Source organism: Aspergillus udagawae (assembly GCF_001078395.1).
Source record: "Aspergillus udagawae IFM 46973 DNA, scaffold_9, whole genome shotgun sequence".
Classification (NCBI taxonomy): Eukaryota; Fungi; Ascomycota; class Eurotiomycetes; order Eurotiales; family Aspergillaceae; genus Aspergillus; species Aspergillus udagawae.
Window position 1 is genome coordinate 1259559 of NW_025091272.1, and position 13229 is coordinate 1272787.

General features: G+C 50.0%; 6 protein-coding genes across 6 annotated transcripts; 3 read left to right on the top strand and 3 right to left on the bottom strand.

Annotated features, from left to right (window-relative positions):
- Positions 1–1163: 1163 nt before the first annotated feature.
- On the bottom strand, positions 1164–3416 carry Aud_010673 (putative dynamin GTPase; the record flags this gene model as incomplete). Its single annotated transcript, XM_043295509.1, has 3 exons — positions 1164–1382; positions 1457–1987; positions 2034–3416. The coding sequence occupies 3 exons, from the start codon at positions 3414–3416 to the stop codon at positions 1164–1166; spliced, it is 2133 nt and encodes a 710-aa protein (XP_043151444.1).
- Positions 3417–5711: 2295 nt separating this feature from the next.
- On the top strand, positions 5712–6400 carry Aud_010674 (uncharacterized protein; the record flags this gene model as incomplete). Its single annotated transcript, XM_043295510.1, has 2 exons — positions 5712–6043; positions 6073–6400. The coding sequence occupies 2 exons, from the start codon at positions 5712–5714 to the stop codon at positions 6398–6400; spliced, it is 660 nt and encodes a 219-aa protein (XP_043151445.1).
- Positions 6401–6890: 490 nt separating this feature from the next.
- Aud_010675 (uncharacterized protein) lies at positions 6891–7198 on the top strand (the record flags this gene model as incomplete). The annotated part of the gene is made up of 2 exons (XM_043295511.1): positions 6891–7118; positions 7175–7198. 2 exons carry the CDS (start codon positions 6891–6893, stop codon positions 7196–7198), a joined length of 252 nt encoding a protein of 83 aa, XP_043151446.1.
- Positions 7199–7362: 164 nt separating this feature from the next.
- Positions 7363–8283, bottom strand: Aud_010676 (DUF3632 domain-containing protein; the record flags this gene model as incomplete). Its single annotated transcript, XM_043295512.1, has 1 exon — positions 7363–8283. One exon carries the CDS (start codon positions 8281–8283, stop codon positions 7363–7365), a length of 921 nt encoding a protein of 306 aa, XP_043151447.1.
- A 966-nt stretch (positions 8284–9249) lies between these two features.
- Positions 9250–9783, top strand: Aud_010677 (uncharacterized protein; the record flags this gene model as incomplete). The annotated part of the gene is made up of 2 exons (XM_043295513.1): positions 9250–9472; positions 9524–9783. 2 exons carry the CDS (start codon positions 9250–9252, stop codon positions 9781–9783), a joined length of 483 nt encoding a protein of 160 aa, XP_043151448.1.
- Positions 9784–10860: 1077 nt separating this feature from the next.
- Positions 10861–12589, bottom strand: Aud_010678 (MFS transporter; the record flags this gene model as incomplete). Its single annotated transcript, XM_043295514.1, has 4 exons — positions 10861–11430; positions 11499–11941; positions 12007–12139; positions 12197–12589. 4 exons carry the CDS (start codon positions 12587–12589, stop codon positions 10861–10863), a joined length of 1539 nt encoding a protein of 512 aa, XP_043151449.1.
- Between the last annotated feature and the right edge of the window lie 640 nt (positions 12590–13229).

Consider the following 13229-nt stretch of genomic DNA (forward strand, 5'->3'; position numbering starts at 1 on the left):
TCATGATATTACTATAAACGCTTCAACCCTTGGCCCATATGAGATTATGGTACGCGGTCGCATGGAGGTCGCTCAATGGATGAACAGATTTGATAGATGTTGCTCACCCAGTCAGGCTCCAATTTGAAATTACAAGTTTTAAACATTGGATTTGAGGCTATGGGTAGCGATGACAAGAAATGGTATCCAGTTTATCCCTACCAGAGATGGTTGATCACGACGCCGACTCGATCCTTGCGGATCACATACCACCGGCCCTACGCCGCATCTACATCAAGAAAAGAGACAGCACCAAGCTAAGCCTACCCAGGGTGAGGGTGATGTTTATATCCACTCCCCATGGCTGGGAATCGTTTCCCTGTTTGCCTTATGCGGTTGAAAATACCCTCTGCGGGCACATTCGGTAGCCTGGTAATGCCATGTTATCTCTCTCAGCTTTAGGTAGTGTAAGGCCTAAACCGGGGTCAGCAGCTGAATGGGTGACAAACGCCTACCAGTTTCTCTCGTGAAAGAGGCCATTGGGGGTCAGAATTGGAAAACATGATTAAGCCTTATCATGAAGACATTGACTTCTCATTCCCGACAATATTCAAAGGAATTCCGGAGGATACTATTTCTCCGGCGAGCCTGCTGCTGGCGTATTAATTCGCGGCTGTTGGAGCGGCGTCTGCGAATAATGCTCCGCCCCGCTGCCATTGCCAATGCGACGAGGTATGATGGGTGGTGAGAGATGATGAAATCCATCAAGGGATAGTCCGATGAATTTTTCTGTTGTTCAGTACGATATGGTTACGTTGCCTATAATCACCCCACGTCAGACTATTGAGTGCAGTTTCGGGCAGATTTGTACCCTGCAGACAAAGATGACTGAGGGCTGAGGTCGGCACAAAGATTGTTTCTGGAGCTTTCAACTCATTCCAGTCCAATAACCTGTCAGTCACCAGCACAGCCTGCATGAGGGTTAAGGCAGCTTCTTTGAATCTTGGCCGGGCAAGGTAAACCGGTACCCAAAAGTATTGGTGCTAGTCTCTAACGGCAGATACATAACAAAAAGTGCCTTGAAACTGAACAGAATCAAAGAACTTCGCTCCCGCATTTGCGTGACGGAGGGGGAAAACCAAGGTTGGAAAAAAACCCCGCCGGAGCAGTACAAAAATGTCAAATCAACGCAAATCACGAAGGCTGTCCTCCAATGCCTCTTGTAGCTGAATGGCCTCGACCCGACGCTTGCTAAACTTAGGTGACTCCGCAGCTAAGTGAACGAGATCTTCATCCGAAAAGGTAGCTATAGTCATTGGATTGAATACAGTTGGAAGCTTAGCAAGAATATGTCTCTCAATGACTTGGCGGCAGACATTGTCGACAAAGGTTTTCATAGCAACCTATCGTACTGTCAATACAAGTAGTGGTGACACATCATCGCCCTGGGGGGGTTGGGTGGGGGGGAGCCGCGAACCTTGTAATAGGCATCCAAATCAATTTGAGCTTCGTAGCAAGCTCGCTCTTCCATATCGACGATGACACCATGATTTTGGAGAGATGCCACAAGCCGACTGATTTCATCAGACGAGTTGCTCACATGAAAGCGACCATTCCAGTCTTCATTAATAGCATTATTGAGTGATGTACCCAGGTCTTGCCTCAAACGGCTGTTGCGCGCCCTTTGGACGTTGTCCGTATAGTAATGGTTGTATGTGATAGGACATCCAGCCTCGTCATCTAGCAACTTGCTCAGTTCATGGAGCGCGCACTCAGCATTCTCGTCCAATTTTGCGACGATAATACGCAAAATGTTCTCCCGGGCATTGGTATCTTTTATCACAAATGCCGAGGCAGACTGGATAAATCGAGACACCAGATCTGTGATGGTAGTGACATGCTCGCGAGCAATATCGCCCCAGCGACACGACTGCTCATGGAATAGTTCACCGAGCAGTGCATGGTTATAATTTCCAGGAAGTTCTCGGCCACGGGTGCGGTCATAAATCTGCGGCGGTTAGTTTGGTGTTATTTGGAGATGGCCATGATCTCACCTTTTTGATCCACACTGACATTTGCTCCTTGGTTACCAAGATCTGGCCGGTGTCTGAATCCGTATCTTCCTGACACTCAGCCGAAACAACTTTGCGTTTCTGTCCATGTTGTCTCATGTAGTTGGCAAACCTCCCGTTTTCCATGTGGATTGCGGCTCGAAGACGGTGATGGTCTTTTTCACCATTGATTTCATGAAAGAACCCGTCTCGTGCGCCATATATTCCTTCAACTCCAGCCCTTACGAGATTTTGAAAGTCAGTACCAATGCGAATCAGGTACATACGTATCTGCGCAGGCGACGTTCGTTGGGTCCCGAGATCCATGAGTTCCTTGTTGATCTCATTGAGCAGTTGAGTCACATCCTTCCGAACCTTGGGCAATTCGCGCTCAATATGTCGATCAAGAAGGTCTTGCATGAAGACTCGAAGATTATCTATGCCGACACGTGAAGGATCGAGTCCAAGTTTATTCCAAGGGTGATTCGCAAAAAAATCTGCTTCCATCTTCCGACGCTCAACCATAGTTATGCCCTTTTCCAGATCAATAGGGCGAGGATTCTTGAGAAGGAAGAATCCGAGTTTCAGTTTCGTCCTATCAGCATTGTTGGCCAGCTTTGCAACACGTGCCTCGGTGCCGTCATTGATAAGGTCTGGTTTGGTAATGATTCCAACAGTCCTAAGGCCTTCCTTGTCGAAACGACGAGCACGTTGGATGATACTTTGGGTATCCACGTCGCTGCTTGCGGGGACCACGGCAAGGATGATTGTCCGCGAGTTTTCCAAATATGAGTTCACGAGGTCGTTGACAAGCTGCAGGTCATCCTCGTTTTCAGAGACGGAAATTAGCCCAGGCAGGTCAACAAGGGTCAGATGCAGGCCGGTATCCCCGACAACCTCCAAACGAAGTACATCAGCGGCAAAAGTTGGGGCATCAGCCAAGTCATTGGCTCCTTGCACGCCCATGAGTTTTGCAGCTTCATCGATAATGCCGGGCAAATGTGCGAGGTCGCTGACCTCGCGGTGAAAGGCGCTCAACCTGGCCTTTTCATCTTCCGTGCGAGAGATGTGAGGGATAATGGTAGCGGTGTTCCGACGATATTTTGGCTCGTGGCGAAGGATAATTTCCGTGGCAAACCGAGTACAAACTCCGTCCTGGCGAGGAAAGGGGATTCCGCTGATCCCCTCTAGGACAGAGCTTTTGCCCGCGGATTGATCCCCACAAACAACCAGCTGCGGAAGTGCGATGTGGTCTCCAACCCCATTGGCACGAATACGGTCGACTTGATTAAGTCTTTCAGAGGTCCTAGATGACACGAGGCCAAGTCCGCTTCGGACCTGACCACTGTCCAGCTGAATCCAATCCTTTTCTGGTGGAGTATCCATCGCGAAGGATACCCTTACTTATCCGTTGGAAAGGTCCTGTTGAGAAAAAGACTGGAACGAATATAAAAAGGGACCCGGCTCTTTATAGGCTCACTGAACGGTAGTCATGTCCGAACCAGACTTAGCCTTAAGTCATCTAGGACCTCTGAAAGACTCAATCAAGCCAACCGCATATCAAGGGGGCCGAGATTCACGACTGGAATCGATGATTACGGTGAATGAGCAACGCTTGCGCAAGAATGAAGGTGTCGTCTATTTATGTTCGAAAGGACGATAACTGGTTACCAAATCGACTTGCCTCCGCGGTATGGCCCGAAACCGGAAACACTTCAAATAGCTTATGCAAGGAGGGAGTTACAAAATGATTCACCACAACATCATATTGCTATAGCATTCTTCCCAGATCTCCTTGCTGTAGACGTAAACTTCGCACTTCTCTTCTGAGCACGCCACATTTAAGCATGCCTAATTCATTTGTCCAGTTAGGAAATTTATGCAAGGGTCAGCAGATACGTCCCAGAGATAGAGCACCCCTTGTTCCATGCTGAGCATTCAAACTGTCTGGCCGGCATTTGAGCATGGTGCCTGATTCTGTCCATTCTAATAACAAAGCTAATCCCTTTTCTCTATCCTAAATAATAGAACCTCTTCCTTGTAAACAGCAGTTGCCATTAAGGCACCTACTCCAACCTCCGTCACCTTCTCTTCAATTTCCTGCTAACCTACGGTATCTGAGACGGATCATGGTCCCCCGGCTCGGCCACTCTTATCCCAGTAGTTCTCTCCCTGGCTCCGGCAGGTACCAACAATGCAGTAGTAGTTACCGCCCTTATTGTCGATATTGGGAGAGAACATGACATAATCAGATCCATGGTTATCAGGCGCGTAGCCCGTACATCTGTTCCACATGGTGTTCCGGACGGTATATGCGGTATGGGCGGTATTGTACCAGACACAGATAGTCTCATGAGGGCCGCCGTTGCACGAGTACGTATTGCCCGTCGTCCAGCTCTCTGTCACGGAAAATCCGCCGGAAATCCACCCAGCCGCGGACGCACTCGATGTCCAGCCAATGGTGTACGATTTGGATTGCTGGCTTCCCACTGAGCAGGATTGTGCACTGCTTGGGTTTGCTTAGGCTGCTTAATCTTGTATAATGCTGCTTAATCCCTCAAAAGGTAGCATGGTGGAAAACAATGTGTATGTAAGATGGTGAGTAAACCTGGGTAATTCAACATAGCTAGACTGTATGATCACTTTCAGAAGCTTATGGCGGTCAAACATGACTTACTATACTTCATGAATCACCTCAGGGACCTACCAGGATCTACTTATATCCCTGCTAATTAGCTAGGCTGAAAGGAGTAAATGAAGAAATATAATTCCAGGATCTGCCATATCAGGTCATATTAGTGTGGGTGATTCATGCTCTGGTAATAGCGCTCAGCACTGGACTGGTTGGAAATGAGCCAAAGCAGTAGGTAGGGCGAGGTAAACATGTTCTCACAAAGGAGCTATAACTGCCAAGGGCCCAAGGCAGCCTTGGCAGCTAAAACATCCTTTATCTTTTCGGCTAAGCTGCCAAGCCCGCCTACGCTGAAATGTTAGGTAAGAGGATCCAAGCTTAATATATTATCACTATCAGGCTGCAGAGTTATTCAAAAGACTAGTATATAGCACATATATTGACAGACATGTGATTCTGATCAAGATCACTGGGGTGGCTCATGAGGTATAGTATACCTCTCTATAGTTGCCTGTATGATGTCAGTCCCTGACATCGATAAGCTTATAGCTAAAAATAAAGCTTGAAACAGCCACCTCTGCTGATCATCCAGCTGTGCATGCCCTGTCCTATGAACATACCACTGTAAGATCATAGAAGTAGATAATAATTGGGATCAAACTTGAACTCCAACTAACTAAATGCTAGTCAGTGGGTACAGCCATCCCGCGCAGCCGTCCCGCATCGCGAACTAGTAACTAGTACTGCTAACCCAAACAGGCAAGACAGCAACACTGGAGGACTATCTCTAGTGATTAAGTTTATGTAACAATGTAACCTCACTGATGAAGTTCCCCATATTAGACCTCTGTCAGATTTCTTTCCTTTTTTTTTCTGCTATAGATACCTACCTGTTAACATCTTGACAATTCTCCTTAAACATCTACCCCTGTACCTCGACCAACCTAATCATCAGTAAGCTCTTCTTCCACTGAGTACGTACACCTACTTACAGTCAATAGAATACAAAATCCTACACCACATTGCTGACATCAAAACAAAACACAACAATGGCATCCATTGGCCCTGCCCGCTGCGCAAATATCACCGGCCTCCCGGAGCTCACCTACCCCAACACCTGCGGCGTCCCAATCTACCAACAATGGAATGCCACACAAGACCCCTACACAACCTTGGGAGAATGCTGCCACGAAGTAAACGGGACGATAGGCTACTTTGGCCAGGAGAGCTGCGCTGCATATTGCAATGCTACGGAGAGTACCCGCGAGCAATTACATGATTGCCTTGCGCAGTCACGGGAGATTAATCAGTTTGGATGCTCCGGTGCGGCGGTGACGAGGGGGAGTTTGTGGAAGGCTGTGGTGGTGATGGGATTGACTTGGTTGGTTTTCATACGTTGAATCTACCTAGTCTGCGGGAAGCGCTTGATTTGGACCAAAGCTGGTCCCCTTCACACGTACAGCTCATCGTAGAAGATACTTGCGCTTCGGCGTTTGCGAAAGACAATACTCACGTCTTGGCCGTACCCGCCGCGCAATTGACGGTGCCGATTGGAGAAAGGGTCAGTGAGGGCAGTCGAGTGATGATGGATCTGCGCGACAGATGGGTGGCGTGCAACACGATTGACGACGGCCAGAGCGTTGCCGTTAGCGCGCTGTACTCTCCAAACGACATCTATGCTGTTGCTTTGAGGGGTGATGGCATCCAGTGGGCAGAGCGTGTCTTCATATTCTTTTGAGACTGGACTTGATGGTCCCGTAGTGGGGTGACTGAGTGCTCACCACAGCACTGAAGTCGTTAGCACGAGAGAAATTACTTAAACATAACCAAAAGGTGATTGGCGCGTCCTTACCTCTGATCCATCCAGCTCCTCGGTGCTGCCTTGGTGATAGAATGTTACCTTGTCCCACGCGCTGCGTTCTAGGGCGCTCCGTGTTTCGCCGTAGAGCCAACTATACCTGTTAATGTGCCGTAGTGCCGGAGAACACGTAGGGAGACTCACTCGTAGCCGACAACTTCATGTGGTCTAGGCAGAGACGCCAGGGCCCTTGAGACGTTGTAGATGGCATTCATTACGTTTGGAAACAGCAACACAGCTCCAAGGGATATGGTGGAGAATATATCATTGCTCTCGCATGTGGCTAGTTTTGCGATCAACTCGCAGACAAGTACGGCCACCTCAGCACCTTCGCCATCGGCGGCGTCGCCACGGGAATCTCGGTTTCTGCATGACCTCCACAACCACAAATGCCGGCCTGATGGTCTACGCCGTCTTCTTTGGTTTCACCTCCGGCACAATCATCTCCGGCGCATCAGCGGCCTTTGCGACCTGCCCCACAAACCCGCAGGATGTCGGCACCTACATGGGTATGGGCATGGTCGTGGCTGGCCTGGGGGCGCTGATCGACCCGCCCATTAAAGGGGCCATCTTCGATGCATTGAGAGGGTTCTTTCAGGTTTGCATGTTCAGTGGTGCCATGGTGGCTGAACGTCTGCTAATTTGACCTTGTAGTTGAGCATAAAGGTCCTTTCTTAAAAGACACTCTTTATATATGAAGAATTCAAAAAGTAAGCTGGAGTAATCTTAGATACATCATACTGGTTTGTGATATTACTTGCGCATAATACAGAGCAAGAAAGTAGCCTCCCTCCACTCGGCTTCCCGTCAGCCAGACTCAAGCTGCGGTTGAGATAGAACCATCAGTTTCCTTTCAAAAGACCACCAGCCGAGTCAGCAGCCTCCGCAACCACAGCCCTAGTTTCGCCATCCAGAATCTCTCCCTCAGCACTCAACTCCCGCAACCTCCTTTCCCACAACTGCCACCGCTCCCGCGTCAGCCCATCCTCTCTCGGCCACAGTTGCGTCTTCTCATCCAACGCGGCACCCCAATGCCGCCGAAGCTCTTCGTGGTCCGCCTCCCATAGTGCGCTCCCCCCATCCCGCACCCACGTCGCCGCCACGCGGACATCCAGCGCCCAGACCTCCTCCGGCGCGATTCTATGCGGTTTTGGCTGCCGGTCCCGGTCCAGTCGCTCACACTCCAGCACGTCGCGACACGCATAAAAGACCCACACAGGATGCACCCCGCCTTTCCCGTTGGTGGTTTTCAACAGCGCAGCGGAGAAGCTGCAGAAGCGGAGAAAGTACTCTGCGCCGCTGATTACTGTAGTAGGAGTAGTGGCAGGGGAGCTGGAATCACGCACCCCGTCCCAGTCGCGCCACGCCTCGAGGATATCGTGCACGTCGCGCCACTGCGCGCTGAAGCGGGGCAGCGTCTCCCAGTGGAGGTTTCCGTCGGCGCTGATGTAGCTGCGCAGGTTGCGCTGTGCGTCGGAACCGGCGCGGACGTTGGTAGGTTGTGTTGGTGGTTGTGCGCGGAGGGCGTCGAGGAGGGCGAGGTGGGGGGTGTGTGTTGTTGAGGTGGCGACGGCGGTGAAGAAGGCGTCCCAGAGTTGCCAGAGGGAGTGGGCGGGGTCCGGAGAGGTGGTGACTGCGGTGACGAGGTGGCCGGCTGTTTCGTCTGGAGTTGAGGATCGGTTGGTAGTGGTGAGAAGGGCTTGGATGGGGATGGTGAAGGGATTTGGGGGGTTGGTGCCTGGGATGTCGAGAATAGTGGTCATTTTGAGGTGGAAGGTGGAAAGGTGGAACACTGGGAGATGTTTTCTTTTGGTGTGAGTTTCTGGTGGTTGTAACTCTTGATGTCTTTATTTTAGCATCTAAATAGGTAAATAACATAAGAGTTGGGTGGTTGTCCATTGATGCGTCATCGCACCTGCATGATGTGCCATCAGGAATAAGCACAGCCGCAGCCGCCTATTCTAGGGTTAGAGTCTATGCAGCCAAGATATTATTGCTCTTCCAATCAAAGTCTTTCTTTTCGCTTAACATGTTGGAAATTATTCCTCACACCGGTTCTCAATCCTTTATTGCATCATCCAACATGGATTACCATAATATGATACTGTGCCAATCTCAGAATCAGTCTATGGCTGCATAGCCCGCTGACTGGTAAGCTTATACTCATTGAAAGCAACAAAAGCACTCGGCTGTGATAGGATAACTGATAACTACCCGACTACCCAGGCATGGTACTCGAGCCGAGCCTCTATTGGGGCCTTACACGGAAGAATACGTACCTGCGAGTGATCATGATTGACCGAGTTGAGCTACAAGGCTGAGAATCCAACAATCGAAAGACATTTGTCTGGTCAATTATCATGCTAATGTGGTCTGATTAGATGTCAGCCAGGCACATCTTTCCTCAATTAAGAAGGACAAAGATGCTGCGCCATGTAGGCCAACGTATTCATACGTGAGATAAACCTCCAAAAGAGGCCTGTACAGGCAGACCGGTCTATCATGATGTCAACTCGAGTTACATCGTCCATCTTGGCAGCTTTGAAAGGGAAGGATGATGCTGGTTATCAAGTTCTGTACAATCTCTGGTCTATCCTCCAGAGAAGCCTCACAAAGGTATAAATTACCCTCTTCCAGCTGTCCATTGCTCTCTCTATCTCCAGCTCCATCCACCATCTCAATAGACAGCAATAGTTATCTCTGGTCTCCAAAGACCAAGTTCCATCACAATGCAGCTCTCAGCTTTCACCCTCCTGAGCCTGGGCCTTGCCCTCGTGCAAACCTCTTCTGCAGCCCCCGCCCCCGTCGATGCTCTGAGCAAGCGAACCGTCGACAACCTTCCCCCAAGTGACCAGTTCATCGAGTGCCCAGGTTACCGCTACAGCCGTGCCCAAGTCGAAAAAGCCATCCAGCGAGGCATCAACACGACACCAACCAACGAGCCCCAGCCCGGTTTGTAGCGTTACCTCATTATGCCATTCCACCACCACTGACCTTTTCCAGGCGGCTACCCTCACAAGTTCGGCAACAACCGCAAGCTAGCGTTCGCTTCGGAATGCAAGGGCAAGACGCTGTACGAGTTCCCTCTCCTGCACGGGGATAGTATCTACGGCGGTGGCGACCCTGGCGCCGACCGCGTCGTGTTTTTCATCCACTCGAGCAATCCCGACACCAATCCTACGCAGGATGGCTCGTACTGCGGTGTTATGACGCATGACGGGGCGCCGGCGAATGAGTTTGCTTTGTGCCCGGTGAAGGATTAAACCAGGGATTGCTGGCCTGGGCCAAGACAGAATGTGTACTGGGATTTTCAGTTTAGTAAATTTTGCTTGCTACAGGTGGATAGGATAGGAATTGATGGAAAGATTCTCTTTTAATGCAGTATTAGCACCATAACATAAACTGTATAGACGTAGCTCAGGCAAGTTGGAGTTAGGGCTAGTCCTCCATGTGGAGATGCGGTCCGGCCCCAATCTGGTGGCGTCGGTGGGGGCCGGACCTTAGGATTGGGGCGGAACTGGAAGTTGGAAACATGATCGGGACAACAGAAGATGGGATCTAACCATGTATATGCAAGTAAGCGGCACCAAGCAGGGCAATGGCCCCTGCATTAATGACGCAGTGTCATAGTCCGGGGCAGTAACCTTGGGGTTTCTGATATTGACACAAGCGGGGCCGAGATTCAGCCTTATGTAAATTCAATCAATTAATGATAAAAATGGGGGCGGGTGGCGCCAAACTGCTGTCTGGGCTTAGATATATTAATGTATATATAGCAGGATCTAATTAGTACCTCCTATATCTTAAAAAAAAAAAATTCCTCCTCCCCCCCTCCTTCCATATATAAGTCACTGAAGCGGAACAGCTAAGAGTATCTAGGGGAGTTAAGATGCGCAATCGAATTCCATTTTACTCAACCTTCCTTTACCTTTCTTCATTAGTACGACCAGACTTTTGTATGTAGCTCCTTTTGCTTCACATCTTTAGTCAAGTAAATAAATTCCACCCAGTGAGATAAGCCCATCGTCGTGTAGCTGGCGAAGAATCATTGAGACCCCTTCGATCAGCTCCATCTCCTTTTGGTGCTGTTCCAGTTCTTTTCCATTCGGACATTTGGTGTCGCTATTGCTTATATTATCCTAATTAGTGATAATTGTGATCATTGCATTGTGTAGGGCCAAAACGTGCCATAATTCTGTTGCGGTTGGGTTGAGCAATGATATGATATTCTTTTGCTGTGGGAGAATGGAGATGCCGTGTTTTCTAGATGACTACCTCTTGTCTTGAGTCATTTCGGCCTCCGTCGACACCTGTCTAATAGCAAGCAAGTTTGAAAAGCTTCAATTCTTTCCCACTTTGTCCAATGCAATAGTCTCCACTGCCTGAGCCTCTTCCATCTGCCTCTCTACCAGATCATCTTTCCTTGGCCAATAGCAAACCAGAACAGTCAACGCCGCAGCCCCTAGCACCCCAGCTATCAACCAAAAGGCATTCAGGTACCCGTCTATAGTAACCTGCCTCGCCTCCTGTACAGTCTCGCGGCGGCTCCTATCCATCAAAGCATTTGCCCCAGCCAAGATAACGCTCGCACCCACCTGGTAGGCGGTATTGAACAGCGCGCCCGCAACCGCATGATTGCCCGCTTCGACCAGGCGGAGGAGAATGCTTTGCGTCGGCACCAGAGCAACGGGGCTGCCGATTACGAAGATGATGGCCGCAACGATGGAATACCAATATCCCTCCCCGTGGCTGGTGCCGCCGGCCCGGTCCGGGGTAGCAAAGGCCCATGCGATGGCGCCGGCGGCGGTGATGGCCAACCCGGCCACGAGGATATTCTTCTCCCCTGCTAATCGGATCAAGGGTGTAGCGAAGACTCCACTAGCAATGGCGGCAAAGGCAGCGGGCTGTTCCTGGGGTCAGGCACAAGTACCAAGTCTAAGACAAAGAATAGCTATAATGAACTGGGGGGCAGACGTACCAGAAAATACACGGCGGTTAGAATGGTAGTATAACCCAGAAGATTGACGCAGAGCTGTGTGGAGATGAAGAACCACGTGCTGAAGCTCCCGCCAAAGGCAAAGATGGCAACCAGCATGACCAGAAACGGGGGAGACTTCCACAGGTAACCGGGAATCGCTGGATTGACCACCTTGGCCTCCACCCAGAGGAAGACAAATAGGAGACAAACTCCCAGGATAATCCCGGCCAACACCGCAGCAGATTTCCAACCGTTTCGTGAACTGTCATTGAGGCCGTATACCAGTAACGCTACGCCAGCTGTAAAGACAAAGGTACCCGGTATATCAATAGGTATGTCCTTTCTCTTTGCAAACCGTGGCAGAAACAAACAGGCCAGTATTGCGGAAAGTCCTGTAAGGATCAGACACAGCCAGAATATGGATCTCCAGCCTGCTGCCGAAGCTATAGAGAGTCAGTCGGGACGCTCAAGCGGTCTATACGCACTAGGGACAGACGCAGATACATACATGCCAGAAGAGAACCGACGACAGTGCCTATGGTCGACCCAAGAGGACCACATGCCGTGTAAATGGCCAATGCCTTGTTGCGTGAGTCCCCATCCGGGAATGTATTGCTTAGGATCGCGAGTCCATTCGGAGCCTCAAGGACGATACGGTATCAGAATCATGTCCGTCCGTTCCTGATGGATCGACTTACCGTCAACCCAGCCCCGACTCCGGAAATAGCACGACCGGCGAGTAAGGCCCCTTTGTTTGGCGCTGTCGTGTTGATGATGTTGGATACGGTGAGAGTTGCTGTGCCAGCAATAAATATCTTTTCCAGCCCGAACCTCTGTCCCAGTTGTCCAGCAATCAAAAGGAACGCTGCAAAAGTGATGTTGTACACTATCAAGACCCAATTGATGTCTTCGCTTGTGAATCCAAGAGCCTGCTGGATATTAGGGAGCGCGAAGAGTACAGAGGAGAGCTGGAAGAGATCCAAGAAGTTGACCACTGTAGTTGTCAGCAGGACGCAGTTTAAATGCACTGAAGGGCTGACATGCCCGCCCAATTGATATGGGGGAGGCCTTAATTTTTTGGTGGATGCCATTCTAAATACCCTTTTGAACCGACAAGAAGACACCGACAAGTAGATTTTAAGCGCAGGAGAGGCCGCAGGAAAGCAATTCATTCTTAAAAGCTTCCCTAAACTGTTGGAGTATTTTGCCTCAACATCTGACTGGAATTAGGTACGGACTACGGATAACCCTGTGTCTAATCCTGGTTAACGGCCAATATGCCATACTACTAGTCGATCAGGTAAATCATTTTTGGCGGATCATCCAGATGTTGCGGAGTCAACCTTTCCGGGTCACGCCAGCTTGCCTTCTGATCTCTAATCCTTGCACAACGTCGAGGAGCGTGGACCACAGTCCCTGGAGTTCCGGCAGAGGTTCTCAACGACGGTCAATCCTCATTCCGTGGCGTACATCCATATGGGTACGCATATATGCATACTCGGCCATATACCGCCAATCAATCGCATTAGGACAAGCCGTGTCTACTAGCACCATGCACGGATTGCCTGTTAGGAGCAATTGTATGCTAGGGATGGTGGCCTGGAACCTAAGTCCCCTGGTTAGTAAATGCTACGTTTCTTGTTCTTACCCTTGTCTAAGGCTTGTCGGCTAGGCGAGAACCGGCGGTGGTAATGGTTATTGTGAGTGGAAGAGAAGAGACTAAAATAGCCC